This window comes from Bos javanicus, chromosome 5 (genome assembly GCF_032452875.1).
Source record: "Bos javanicus breed banteng chromosome 5, ARS-OSU_banteng_1.0, whole genome shotgun sequence".
In the NCBI taxonomy this organism is placed as follows: domain Eukaryota; kingdom Metazoa; phylum Chordata; class Mammalia; order Artiodactyla; family Bovidae; genus Bos; species Bos javanicus.
The window spans coordinates 28,464,310-28,479,078 of record NC_083872.1 but is presented as its reverse complement, the minus strand read 5'-3'; the positions used below and the strand labels follow the sequence as shown (position 1 = coordinate 28,479,078).

At 46.4% G+C, this 14,769-nt stretch overlaps 1 protein-coding gene across 1 annotated transcript in view; it reads left to right on the top strand.

Annotated features, from left to right (window-relative positions):
• The first annotated feature begins 243 nt into the window (after positions 1–243).
• ACVR1B (activin A receptor type 1B) overlaps positions 244–14,769 on the top strand; it is a 33,730-nt gene continuing 19,204 nt past the window's right edge. Inside the window, exon 1 of the mRNA XM_061416010.1 lies at positions 244–382. Coding sequence (XP_061271994.1) covers positions 292–382 — 91 coding nt within the window. The 5' untranslated portion in view covers positions 244–291. The remainder of the gene's footprint in view (positions 383–14,769) is intronic.

Here is a 14,769-nt window from a genome sequence, read left to right as displayed (position 1 = left end):
CGTGCTTGGCACTCACGGGTGAGGTTGGCCGAGGCGCGAGCCCCTCCCACCCCTTTAACGGGGACACTCCCCTTTAAGGCGGGCGCCCGCGCGCGCCCGGCCCCGCCCTTCGGGGGCGCGCGCGGCGGCCGCGGCGCCGGCTCCGCCGGGAGCGCACGTGCCGGCGCCGGGTGGAGGAGAGGGAGGCGGGAGCCGGGCCGCGGGAGGAGGGGAGGCGCCGGGGGCGCGCGCGCGCGCGCTGGGCGCTGCTGGGCTGCGGCGGCGGCGGCGGCGGCGGCGGCGGCGGTTACTATGGCGGAGTCGGCCGGAGCCTCCTCCTTCTTCCCCCTTGTTGTCCTCCTGCTTGCCGGCAGCGGCGGGTCCGGGCCCCGGGGGATCCAGGGTGAGTCCCGGGGCGGGGGCGGGGGCCGGGATGGAGCGGGCCAGGCGAGGGCGAGGCCTCGCGCCGCGGCCCCTGGCTACAGCGCGCCCCCTCCCCACGCGCACAATATGGCCGGGCGGGGGGCGCGGGGGAGTCGCGGTGACCCCCAACCTGGGTCGGCTTACCCCGATCCCCGAGGCGCGGCCACCCCGCCGGGACCGGGCTCACGCCGGGCCCCTGGGGACCCGAGCCCTTTCCCAGGAGGGACTGGATTCGGGGAGCTCTCGAGGGTCGCACTCCCTTCACCCCCATGTTCCATAGAAGGGAGTGCAGGCTTCCTTCCCCGAGGTTTGGAGATCCACGTTTCCGCCGCTCAGCATGTCCAGGGGTGGGGGTCTTCATTCCCTCCCTCCAGATGCTCCAGCGGGGAGTGTGGAGGGGGGGCGCCTTTTCTCCCGCCAAGATTATGGGGCTTCGGCAATGGGGTCTTTGCTTCTCCGAGGTATCCTGACGTTGAGAGCCCTTGCGCACCATAGATAAAAGGGGAAGGGGGTTTTCAACCTTTCCTTCTGCTCCCTCCTGCAGTTGGGGTGCGTCTTCCCCTCCCTCTCCTTCCTCCCTTTCGTTCTGGGAAAGCGAGTCACATTTCCCCCTCGGGCAGTCCCTTGAGTTCAGTGGGGCCAAACCCCCACCTCCAGTCCACATGCCCCGGGGAAGCTTGGTGGAGGAAATGGGACGAACAGGCCCCTATCTGGAGCTTGGCTTTGGAATCTCTCTAACGCTGGGAAACCTAGTTCCAGAACGGTTAACCTGCATCTAGGTGTATTTGCTTTCTCCCTCGCCACTCCCACCCCACCTTAGGGGGTCCATTCTGTTGGTCACTTTGTGGATGCCTTTCAGGTGACATCCTTGAACGTGCCTCCCACCCCCAAGAGTATTTAAAGACCCCACCACCAGACCAGCTCTTGGCCCTTGGTCAGGATTTATTTACCTTCCTACACAGCCCTCTTCCCAGCCCTTCCCCCTACGTCCTCCCCCACCCTTGCACACCCCTCACCTTCCAACTCCCACAGCCTTCTGCTCCCTGGTAGCACCTCCATCCTTCTCACTCCCAAAGTGGTACCTTTCTGTGGGACATTCAGTTGGGTGTCTCGTTTGTGAGGCTTTACGGGCTTGAGGAATGCAGATGAAACCCTAAAATATTTAAGGGAGTCGTCTCAACCCTGCGCTGGCATTGGGGTAGCAGATGAAGGTTATATTTGGCCTTTATATTGGAGTGATTATTGACCCACAGTTGGATACGGGAGAGACCGTCAGGACTGTGTTTGCTCCCGATGTACAAAGCCTGCTGCTCTGACTTCTCGGCAGCCCCTAACCTTCTAGCAGTGGGAGATCAAGTTGTGTTCTGTGGCTCTCTTCTCTCCACCAAAAAATAATGGTTCTCAGGTGGGTTCAGGCTTCTTTTAGAAATGAGACAATCAACCAAAGACATGATCCCACTTTGGCGTCTCACAAACAAGTTCATCCCCTCCAGCCTTGATGTTTGTTTCCAGTGGTGCAGGCTGTGTGGTGGGGTCTTTGTTCACTGGGTAATGCTTCTGCTAAGGCTGTCGTGTGTGTTCCTGGATCTCACTGCTCTGTGGCAGAGGTAACGCGCTGTGGGGTCTGATAGATGTGGTGAAGGTATGTGAACACAGCCTGACATTCGTGGTAAGTTAATGGTTTTCATGAATAATGTATGCTGGGCCTTATTTTGGGGCCATGTTTTTGGAGTGTGTATCATGATGTTATTTCTCTAGAAGGGTAGCAAATAAGGAGATTCAGCCTTCAGGTTTGTCATTTTACATGTGTATGACTAAATCTGTAAATTCCTTCCTTAGGAATTTTTATCCTGTTGCTAATATATCTGAGATTCTTAACAGCCATTTCCCTGTTGGTTTGGTGTAATGTCTGGTGGGATATTTCTTGTTGTCATGAGCTAGTTAAGAATGTTTAATTGATGATCCAACTGGTTCTGAATGGGGCAGGTTCATTTTTTTTTGGTAACCTTCCTGAAATGGATGTTTGTTGGGGTGAGGATGGGTGGGCATAGTAGGGAGTTGGTTTCTTTTTTTGGTTAATTGGAAATTAGGTTGTGTATCCAGCAAACATTCTCGAAGGCCTTCAGACTTGGCCAGACACTACGGTTTTTTCCGGGACACATCTCGTTGCCAATAGTGCATGCTACAGAGACCACTGTTGCAAAAGGCTTAAAGTGAAGCATCAGTTCTGGGAACATAGAGGCTGTGAGATAACTAGAAGTTGATTGCTGTCCTCCCCACGCTTCCTCTGTCGTGCTCCCCTAGGTGGGCCGGGAGGAGCAGCAGGGCCAGGCAACCCTGATGCCTGTGAAGACAGGATGTGAGGACAGGAAGGGATAGGTGTCTGTGTTAAATAGTGAACTAGCAGCCACTTAGTAAAAGGCCAGTGGTACAGAGCGAGAGTTCCAGGTTATAAACTGCATCCATCTAATAGGTGGACCACATTCTAAGGCCTACCTTTGGCATTGTCACTTCAGTATTTAAAAATGTAAAGCTGAATTAGTAGCAGGAGAACATGACATTCATTTTCTTAAGACAAAAGCTGCAAGGGAGACATTTGAGGTTCTGATGGGAATATTTTGAATTTCTGTGATTAACCCAAAATTTAATCTCAGGCCAAGTCTTACACTTTTGTTGAGTGGACATGAGTTTGAAATACAGCAGAAGTGAACTCTTGTAGAGAAAAAGAGAATCTCCGATGAATTTTGTTAAGAGCTCCTGGAACAGATGTGATTAACACAATAAAATGGCTACTCTGGTTAAAGGTTAGAGCCAGGTGGGGGGAGGAGGCCGCTCTCCAGCCCCAGAACTTTGCTCCCTGACAGGTTGTCCTTGAGTAAGGCACTTCACCTTTCTGTGACTGCCTCAGTTTTGCCTCCATGAAGTCAGGAACTGGTCTGTGTCTCTCTTATTGGGACATTTGTGAGACTGTCTTACTGACAGCCAGTTGGCTGGGTGGTATTTTTAGACACAGTTTCTGACTTCAGTGAACAGGCAATGTTGGGTTACTTTTTATCTTATGGGGCAGAGAGTAGCTCCTGGGATTGAGAGAAGCAACACATGTCACACTGTGGTTAATTTGTTCTCTGTTGCATTTTCTTGTGGACCCCTTTCAGATTTCCTCAAGTTAATTTCTGTCTCTTGACAAGCCCTCACATCCTAGACCTGGCAGCATACCTGTGCTAATCAAAGACAGTCTGGAGGGAGTGACCTGCTTTAGGCTTTATTGGTTTGGCAACGTTTTCATTCTTACGCAACTCTGGGTATGTTTATGGCACCATGTAAGTGTTACATAAGAACATGGAGGCAGAGAGGTGGCCGGAATGGTGCCTGTGAACACAGGAAGGTTAGACTGAGGACTTCATCCGAAAGGACCTTGGAAATCTGCAGTCAGTAAAAGAAGAAGCTGCACTTGGTTTTCCTCTAAAAACCTTTTGAGATGATTGTGTCTTTCAGGTGGACTGCTGTGTTATAAATAGGTTTATTCGCCACCGGTGAGCTAATTGTAACCTTGCTACCAAAATATGAATCAGGAGACAAGGAGACGAGGAGGCGCGCTGCTTCTTCCAGCGTGGCCTGTTGAAGCTGCTTGTTGCATTTTGGAACAGGAGTTGAATTGCGTTGCAGCCTCAGCCTGTTCTCATAATAACTCAGGAGCACAGGGTGTTGAGGTGGAATGGAATTCTCAGGCCGCGGTGCTTGAAATCGTCTTTATTTTTGAAGGTTAAATTAGAATACTGAAGTGGCTCTTTTGTTTTAATTTTGAAATCCGTATTGTTTACGGTTCAGTCTTTGCTCAGAGCCGCGGTGAACATTAATTCTGGAATCCCGCCTCTTTGTCTCGAGCCCTTGTGCTATTTGTCTGTTACAGCAGGAGTTGATGTAAGAGGGTCTTACCTCATTTTCCTCTGTGTGTTCACGAGGAGAAAATCCTGGAGTCCTCTTGCTCATCAGCCCCCTCCGATGCTGGAAGTGCTGAGGGCCTCTGGAGCCCATCAGTTCCACCTGGCCTGGGAGTGCCCAGACCTTTGAAAGATCCGAGCAGGCAGTCCCCTGCAGGCTGTCACTCTGCAGGGGGCCTCATGGCCCGCTGGAGTCCCCTGTCCCGCCTCTTGGGTTTGCTCTCCTCAGCTTCTCTGCCTCATACATGGTTCAGCCTGCAGCTGGGCCTGGAGGCAGCATCTCTGGTCTCGCCTGTTCTCTCTGCCCTCCAGCTTCTCCGTTGTGGGTACATACCATTCCTAGCGTAGCTTTCTTCTTCCTCTGTAGTCTTGGTCCACCAGCCTCCCTGGCAGTCTTACCTGCTTGTAGGGCATCTCACACGGTGCCACCTCAGGCAGCTGTGGTGTTCTTTTTGGCTTTTTTCTCTCTGCATTTAGTCTGAAGCCTCATTTGTCTTGCTAAATATTTTGAATTTAACATAATGAAAGTAACTGCCTTTCCCTTTAAAGTATCAATCACTCTAATATTTACACAATTACATATAGGAGGTTTCTTTATTCATTTAGTTGGGTGTGTGCCTGGAATGCTTCTTGGCACGAGGAGGCCACAGGGAACAAGAGGGACAAAAATCCCTAACTCCTCATGGAACTTATGATTGCAGAGGCTCAGACTGAAAATAAATGAGTAAACACGGTTATCAGTCATGAGTGCTGTGAAGGAAATAAAACAGGATGGTGTGCCGGAGTGCGCCGGGGGCTGCCACGGCACAGCCCTGTCCACGTCATTGTTCGATCTGTAAAATGGGGCTAACGCAGTCAGGTGGCCTTATTTTCGGTAACTGTTCTGTGAAGCCCAGTTGAACACTGGGTTAGCAAATCCTGGACCGCTGCTGCTGCTGGTTGCTGTGCTTTCATCGGCTGGTCAGCACATCACCTTACGTTGTTTGTGTTTCTGTTTAAAGACAAATTATTTAATATATATGGTTGATTCATTAAAGTTGAGCTCAGGGCCAACAGCACTATAATGCCTGCCTGAATGAAGCTTGTTCAGTGTATGGATTTTCTCTAAGGTGTGTCACTGTCTTCTCGAGCCTGGGGACACTAGACAGCGTCTCCACACTGCTCTTGGGGCCACCAGCATAAACCACAGAAAGACAGAAAGCTTGGCACTGAACATACCATGAGAAGAACGCATGTTAACAGTATGAGGGCTGAAACAAGCCAGAGCGTTCTTACTCAACCTCCGTGGGAACGTGTGTGTTGGGTGACTCAAATTTGTCACCCCTCTGTGCTCACCTGTGAGTGACCATGAACACTGAGAGTATTGATTTTGGGGTTACAAATAAATTTTAGCAAGTGGACAGATTCACAAATACGGATCCATGAATAATGAAAATTGACTGTATTTTGTTCAAGCAGTGCGATGATTGTGGCAGAGAGAATCATTCCTGTGGAATTCCCAGGACTCCTAGATGGTTTCACTGTACCAGTGTAATGTATACAGTTATAAGTCCTGTTTCTAGCCTGTGAATAAACAGGTATATATATACATATATTGAGAACTGCTGTGGTGATCTAAAGGTTCCTGTAACACGGGCGCTGTTGTAGGTGCAGAGATACACCAGTAAGCAAAAGGAGATGAAATGCTTACCCTCATGAAGCTCACCTTCTGGCAGGTGAAATAGATAATAAAGAAACAAAGTACGAGCTGATTATGTCCACCACAGTCCTCCCCACTGCTCCCTTCTGCCCATGATTTCCAGCCTTAGGTATACACACACTGGTTCTCAGTTACTCAGACATGAATGAAGGTGGTACAGTTGACCCTTGAGCAACGCGGTTTGAACTGTATGGGTCCACTTACACATGGGTGGGTTTGTTTTTTTTTTTTTTTTTTTTCAGTAAATACTAGAGTGCAGTACTATGCAGTACACGGTTGGCAGAATTCACGAATGCGGAACTGCAGATCTAGTGGGGTGATTGTTGAGTTATCCGTGGGTTTTTGACTCTGTAGCGGTCAGTTCCCCTAACCCCTGAGTTGTTCAAGGGTCAGCTGTATTGTGAAGGGTTTAAATCAGTTGACCTTCAGATGGGCACGCTGTCATGGTGGACCTGACCTAATCAAGCTGGCCCTTTGAATGCAGAGCATTTTCTAGCTGATTGCAGAAGAGGAAGGCAGTGATGCCCCAGCTAGCTTGGGAGAAAGTAAACATTCAAGTGTGAACTGCCCATGGGAGCCGCGTGACCAGGAATTGCAGGCCAGCTTTAGGAGCGGAGTGGTCCCTGGCCATCAGCGAGTAGGGCAGTTGGGGGGCCCTTATAGTCCTTCATCCACAGGTCATTGAAGTTTGCCAGCAATGAGTGAGATTGAAAGAGGTCCCAGCCCTAGATGAGAAAGCCCCAGCCAATATCAGTCATTCTATGCCTGGACTTCTGACCTACAGAAACTGAAATAGTAAATAGGTATTGTTTTTAAAATGCATGTGGGGTGAGTCAGATGGTTATATGAGGAGAAGGAAAACAGGATTGAGGGATAAGTGCACTCCCCGAGATAGGCTTGAGGCTCCTTGAGACTGGGTCACCCTGCCATCCCGTGGATGGACTTACATGTGCAAAGAAGTCTTGAGACCACATGTGGCTTTCAGCTGCTGCCTGTTAACCTTTTCCTAGACATTGTGAGGTTTGGAGAAGAGAGAAGATTGTGGATGCTTTAAATGATTTTGATATGTTGAGGAATTTGTGATTTGAGGGATTTTTATTTTTTAAAAAAGTATTCTTTGTGTTGAGCGCCTCTGTCCCCAGATCGTCATGTATTGTCTTGGTGTACATTTGCACATTACTTTCTACACTTGCAGTAGATAAATTCAGATTCAATCAGTATTCTTTCTTAACATCTCCCTAGGTGTTAGGGAGCACTCCTCCAGCTCCTCAAGCTCCGTGTTGAGGGGGATACCGAGGAAAGAATCTGTCCGTCCTTGCCATTAAGAAGTTTGAGTACAGACTGACTTACGCTTGTTAGAGCAACCATAAAACCACCCAGAGCACAGCCCCTTCTCATTCACTAGGGTGACAGCAATAATAAAACCATCAGATTTCCTGAGTGTGTACCATCTACTCAAGTGTAATACTGGACATTTGTGCTGCATTGCTTACTCTGTACAGCCCTTGTGTGAGCCACTCTCATCCCCATTTTACAGGTGAGAAAACGGGGGCATGGAGGTTAAGCAGCGGGCCTAAAGTCTGACTCCACAGCCCATGCTCAAAATCCTGCACTCTGCTGTGTGCTGTGGTGACTATTAAAGTAGCTTTCCACCCGTCCCCACCTTTCCATCCTGCCGCTGGATTCAGCCATGGAAAGAGCGCCGCCTCTGTCACCTTCATGCAGCCTCCAGGATTGACTCCAGACCTCTTCGCCCGCCATCACGATCCATGCAGTCTGGTCTAGTCTCACTCATTGCCCTTATCTCTGGCTAGAACCCTGGCATTGTCATCCTGTTGCCCATTTACTTGAGACCTCACACGCCTTGTGCTTTTCTTGGTCTTGGCCTTCTCAGCCAAATCCAGCGTCCTCCAAGTGTGGGACCCGCTCTGTCTTCCTCCTGTCCCCCAGCCACTAACTCCATCCTCTCTGCCTTTCCTTTTGGTCTGTGTTCAGTAACACAGAGGTTCACACTGGCTTAGAGTTTTCTGCTGCTCCCACTCTCCCACCCTCTACGCCCTGAAAGTTGATCCTAGGAACTGTCTTACATTTTCTTTATATGTCTTTGTTCTATCACAGAGCCTTGTGTGTTTTAGGTACTTAATAATTGAATTGAATTCATTCATTTTTTCCCCATCCTCTCAGCAAAATCCTAGGTAAATGATTCCAGTTCTGTCCTGCTGTAATTTCACTATCTCCTATATATACAGTTTTCATCCTAGTCGCTCAAAAGTGCCAGACATTTGTGCATTACTGGGAACGTCATAATCTCTACCTCACCTCTTCATCTCTGTTGAATCCACTACCTGCCCATTTTACTTGAGATAAATTTGATCTCAACCTCATTAGGTGTTTTTTGGTGTTTTTGGTGGTTTTTTTTTTTTTATTTCAGCTGTGCCACGCGCAGCACGTGGGATTTTAGTTCCCCAGCCAGGGATCAAACCCGTGCCCCCTGCAGTAGAGGCACTGGAAGCGTGGCATCTTGACCACCAGACCACCAGGGAAGTCCTCAACCTCGTTAGTTTTATTCTCCATCCTTGCTGATTTTTTTCCCTTCATTGTCCTAGTTGTCTGAAACAACCATTCCTATCCCTCTTCTCAAAACTGACGTGCACTGTCACCTCTCCACACATCGTAGTGTAGTAAGTAGGTCAGGAAGCAAATACAAAACACCACTGATAAATACTCTCCCCTGCTCTAATGAGCCAGGAGTGTGTCTGTTTAAGTACAACAAAGAAAGAAAACAGAAGGTTGTACATGTCAACATAAACTTGTGGGTAAAGGAGAAATACCAAGTGGCTAGCAGACAGTGAATGTGATGGCTGAGTTTGTACACTTAGGTCCCAGGAGCATGGGACATGCTCTGCCATAGTGATGCCTCTCCTTCCAGCTTTACCTTGACATTCCCTTGGGCAGCAGGTGGGCCCTTGCTGGATGCTCAGGCATTTACAGCCAGCCATAAATTAAGTCGCAATGACAGGTCTCCTTAGCATAAACATCAAACGTCTCTTTTGAGTGAGAACAAAGCTTTCATTCTCTAGACCTGAGGCTTAAGGGTGAACTTGTTTAAACAGCTCTCTGGGGTTGGGTTTGTCTCCAAGTAGAATGTCAGAAAGGCAGTTTGTAGAATAGATACAGTGTGGAGCTGGCTTTTCAAACACCTTTCTCTTATGCAAACCCCACTCTGAGACCTTTTCCCAGATTGAAATTAAATACCAAGCTTATCAAATGTCTTATTGTTAAATCTGTGCCTTTTTTTTTTTCCTTTCATACAAATAGCTTCCTTTATTAAGTCAGCTAGAAGTGCTTTTTACAGTACACTCTTTGGGTACCACCAGCTACACATGTAAAATTTGACTTTAGTATGGCTCTTTGGTACTTGAGAGTTTTTGTTTTATTTTAGTGTATTTTTACAGTCTAATTTTGATGATTGTGAAAACTGAAAATGCACCTCAAATCTCTGTTACCAATAGCACCCAATTACTTTATTTCAGTGTAGCAGGGCTTTCCTTCCTGGTGCTGTTGTCGGCTCCCCAGCCTTTCTGGAGAAACAGACATTACCTCTACTTTGTATAGTGTAGTGCCAGACACCTCCATTTTTAAGCCCAATTCAGGATTTTCGTAAACATTTTGACAGTTGTCTAGACCAGTAGTTACTGAAAAACTTTTCTTTTTTCTGTCTTCTTAAAGCAGTCAAAACCTTTCAAAAATGAAAATGTGGAGACACATATAAAACAGATAAAAGCATGTCCTCTCTGGCAGAGCCCCCTGCCCTCTCAGATGGCTAGGCTGAGAGCTGCTGAATGAGATTATTAAGCACAGTGCTGTGTGTGGGCACTGTGCTGGATACCAGGGAGAAAATGAAGACAAGAAGGACTCTGGTTCCCCGCTGTAGGAGTTCACGGGTTCCTGGGACATGTGAGAGCCTACAGACTTGGGAAGGACACAGAACAACACTGTACCTTCATTTTGGGGGGTCCGCATGTGTTGGGTTTTTGTTGGTTTTGTTCTGTAGTTGAGAGTGTATTATACATACTGCTTTTTAGAGATTTATGGTATTTTTAAAGCTGTGGTAAAACACATATAACAATTTTTAAGCATTTTAAAGTGTATAAGTCAATGAAGTACCTTCATGATGTTAGGCAAACCATCACCTCTCTAGTTCCGGAACTTTTTCTTTACCTTGAAGGAAACCAACCTAGTAACCCATAAAGCCAGCATTCCCCATCTTCTCCCCTCTGCAGCCCCTAATAACCACTAATATGCTTTCTGGATGTTTAATATAAATGGACTCGTACAATATGTGGCTTCTTTCAATTAACATAATGTTTTCAAAGTTCATCCACGCTGTAGTAAATATCAGTAGTTTATTCCTTTTTATAGCTGACTAATACTCCATCTGATGAGGGTACCACATTTTGTTTATCCACGCTTTGTTCAGTGGACATTTGGGTTTCCACCTTTTGATGGTTGTGAATGGTGCTGTTAGGAACATTTGTGTACAAGTTTTTGTGTAAACGCTTGCTTTCATTCTTGTGGATATATTGCACTGGGCGTGGAATTGCCAGGTTGTATGGTGATTCAGTGTTTAACCTACTGAGGAGCCACCAGGCTGTTTTCCCCATACAGGAGCTGTACCCGTGTGCGATGCCACTATCAGTGTGTAGAGCTCCAGTTCCCTCTGAATCTGCACCAGCATTTTCTTATGGCCTTCCTAGTGGGTGTAAAGTGGTATCTCATTGTGGTTTGGTTTCTGTTTGTTTTTGTTTTTCTATCAAATGTGATTTTTATTTAGCTGACAAGCACTTTTCTACAGATGCACTCTTGGGACATCACATGGCAAAAACAGAAGCTTTTTCTCTAGTTTTTTCCCCCCCCTCTTTTTTTACCTTATTAAAAATGAGATTGGTCCTAAAAATATAGAAAGAAATATAAATTCACCAAAAAACTGTACCTTATCAGAAAGTCACTAAAATACCACATTTGGTTATATGTGGTTTTGGTTTACATTTGGATTTGACATTCATTTGCATTTGATATCATGTTGACCATCTTTTCATGTACATTTTGGTCATTTGTATATCTTTTTTGGAGAAACGTCCATTCAAATCATTTGCTCATTTTAAAATTATTTTTTGTCATCAAGTTTTAAGAGTGAGTTCTTTACACATTCTGGATACAAGACCATTATTAGATGCATGATTTTTGAATATTTTCTCTCATTCTGTAGGTTCTCTTCACACTGTCTTGATATTATCCTTTGAGACACAAAAGTTTTTTAATTTGGTGAAGGCCAGTTCATCTGTTTTTCTTTTGTTGCTTGTGTTTTAGCTGTCATATCTAGGAGCCCATTGCCAAATCCAAGGTCATGAAGATTTACCCTTATTTTCATTTAAAAAATTTTAGAATATAAACTTTAGCTCTTATATTTTGGTCTTTGACTTACATTGAATTAATTACATTACTTACATTATGTAATAACTTATATTAATTAATCTTGGTGTGTGGTGTGAAGGGTCTGACTTCATTCTTTTGCATGTGGATTTCTGTTTGTTGAAGACTAGTCTTCCCACCCCCAAAATGTTTTAGACAGTCTTGTGGAAAATCAGTTGATGATATATAGATCTGTTTCTGGACTCTCATTTCTGTTTCATTGATTTATAGTCTGCACTTAGGCCAGTTTCATACTGTTTTGATAGCTGTAGCTTTGTAGTAAGTTTGAATTAGGTAGTGTGAGTCCTTCAACTTTGTTCTCTTTGTTTTCCCTCTCCCAAGATCATCTTGGCTTTTCAGGGTCACAGAGTTGTGTAGAATTGTGGTCTTTGTTCTATCCCAAGAAAGCTGTAGGGAGTTTGGATATGGTCCAAGGAAGAATAATTAAAAAGATCACAGGTTGTAATAGGCTGTTCTCATCAGTTTGGGCTGTGTGATGGATGCTGTCATCTGGAAAGAGGAGGGCTCAGACGCAGCTACGATCAAGTTGTGAAGTCATGAAGAGTAAGGGGGGAGGGGGCACAGGCTGATTTGGGCACCAGATCTTAACTCTTGTGAAACTAGAAGGTTGCCCAGTGAAGTTTGGAAGAGGCAGGTTTAGTATCCCTAAACAGGACAATGTGCCACCCTAAACTGATGAAACTTACCATCCCCAAGGAGTATATGTGTCTGTGTGTACACACACACACACACACACGTATAAGCCAAAAATCATAGATGCTGCAGCTTTAAAATATCACGAACCTTCACGTACCAGGACGAATGTGGGTGTTCTGCGGCTGCCTCTTACCTTCTGAGCTTGGTGCCTCCACCTTGCCCCCCCACACCCTCTCTGCTGGTGATGTGGGCTGAAGGGCAGTGAGTTTAGCCACTTGGTTCTTGGGAATTTCTAGTTGTTGGGACAACAGCCTTGACTGAGTGTCCTCCAGAGTATGCCATGGGCAGGAGAGAGGGTTCTGCGTGGGGCTGTCTTTGCTCAGACCCAGCGTTTTAGTGGCTCCATAATATGCAGCGAGACAGAGTCTGCCCAAGTCGGGACTTGTCAGCCTTCCTCCAAACACAGCCTCGCTCCCAAATTAAATTTGCTTTGATATTCTACCACAGACCACCTTCTCATCATACTTTGAAAACATGTTCAAATCCTGCCATAATGTCTTTAGTTCAGGTTTGACTAGCTTGTTCATATCAAAATGCTATGCTAGTGAGAGTTTCACTCTGACCACTTTTCACCTGCTTTTGTGCCTCCTCTGTGACTGGGTTTCCTAATTGTGTTATTTCTGACGCTTTGGTCAGGAACACGGAGTGTGTTAGGTATGTGCTGTTTGTGTACATGTGTGTAGGCTGATTTCACCTGATGAGTCACTGTGAAACATTATAAATGGCTGTTATCAGTAGTCCAGATTGAGTTTTTCAAAGAAATCAAAAGCTAAATTTGTGATTTAGTGTACTAGAAAAGTTTTAGTAAATTCAGATTTTTTTTTTTTTTTTGGCCATGCCACGTGGCTTGCTGGAGCTTAGTTCCCTGACCAGGGATTAAACCTGGGCCCATGGCAGTGAAGTGCAGAGTCCTAGCCACTGGATTGCCAGAGAATCCCATAATTCAGATGTTTTTATACTTTTATGATCACTTCGTTTCAATGAAAAATGAATATTAACAGAAGACGATTTAGAGACCAGTCTTTCTTGGGTCTTCCCTGATGGTCCAGTGGTTAAGAGTCTGCCTTGCAATACAGGGGATGTGGGTTCGATCCCTGGTTGGGGAACTAAGATGGCACATGCCACGGGGCAACTAAGCCCACCAGTAAATAAAAAAATGTTAAAAAAAATGGTTAAGACTAGTCTTTCTTTAAAGTTCAGGAAAAGGTATGTGGAATTAAAGCAGAACTTCCCAGTGTTGAATCAGTGATCCAAGCAATGTGAATTTAAAAACAAACTAGATTCAGATTTCAGCTGGAGGATTTTGGAGCTTATCTGGTTCAGCCCCTTCTTTCTGGTTAGTGATGAGGAAAATGATGTTCAGGAAGGTTAAAATGAGTTGCCCAAAACCACGCAACTAGTTACTGGCAGAGCTGAGACTCAAACAGCAGTTCCTTGCTGTGGTCTTGCTGTAACCTGGCACTTCCTAATTAGTGGTTAGAGAGACATGTCGTACGTGAATGTGTTTACTTGAGTTTTACACTGAAGGGAGTGATTAAAATTTATTGAATATCTATTTGCTTCGTATTTTTTAAGTCTCATTATTGTTCAGTTGCTATGTCCTACTCTTTGCAACCCCCGTGAACTGCAGCATCCCTGTCCTTCACCATCTCCCAGAGTTTGCTCACACTCATGTCCATTGAGTCGGTGAAGCCATCCAAGCATCTCATCCTCTGTCACCCCCTTCTCCTCCTGCACTCAATCTTTCCCAGCCTCAGGATCTTTTCCACTGAGTTAGCTCGTAAATCTCTTATTTCATGTAATTCTTACATAGTCCTGTGAGGTAATTAACAGCCCCACTTTTCAGATTAGGCAGCTGGGGTGCAGAAAGGTTACTGACTCGTTCAAGGTCATGTGACTGATAGAGCTGGTGTTTAAGCCCTGGGTCTGTGTGACCTGCTCCTGCCATGTTCCCCTGCTGTGGCTCTGGAGAGAGTAACAGAAACCTCACAGGGGCGTGGGCAGTGGTGATGGCTATCTCAAAAATACCCTTTTCAGACTTCTCACTCCCTTGGTATAAAGTAGACCTGTACACAGATGTAGGCAGCCTTCTCAGAGGACCAACAGCACTCGGCAGATGTGGGCTGATCTTCAAACCGTCTCTGTCACATATATGGTATTTTCTGGCTGGGTTGCCGAGGCCCAGATAGAGTCAGGGACTTGCCCAATCCCTTATCACAAAGCCGCATGGCCCCGCTCCCAGTTCCGTTCTTCGTCCCGTCTAGCATAGATTTCACCACTTTTGTTCTTTCCTGTCTTACACCAAGATTGTTTAAGTGCTTCCCAAAAATAATGAGCCACGTGTGGGTGTGCTCGTCCTCCAGGATGAATCACTGTGAAAGAGGCCGTGAACCAGGGAAAGGGGAGCGCATGTCTGGGAGCAGGGGCTCTGCTTCCCCGGCTGCTAATTGACAGATTCCGAAGGGAGCTGCTTTTCCAGAGGCGGCCGCGGGTCTGGCCTGCGTGTCCCACTGTGCTCAGAATAGCCCTCTGGGAGTC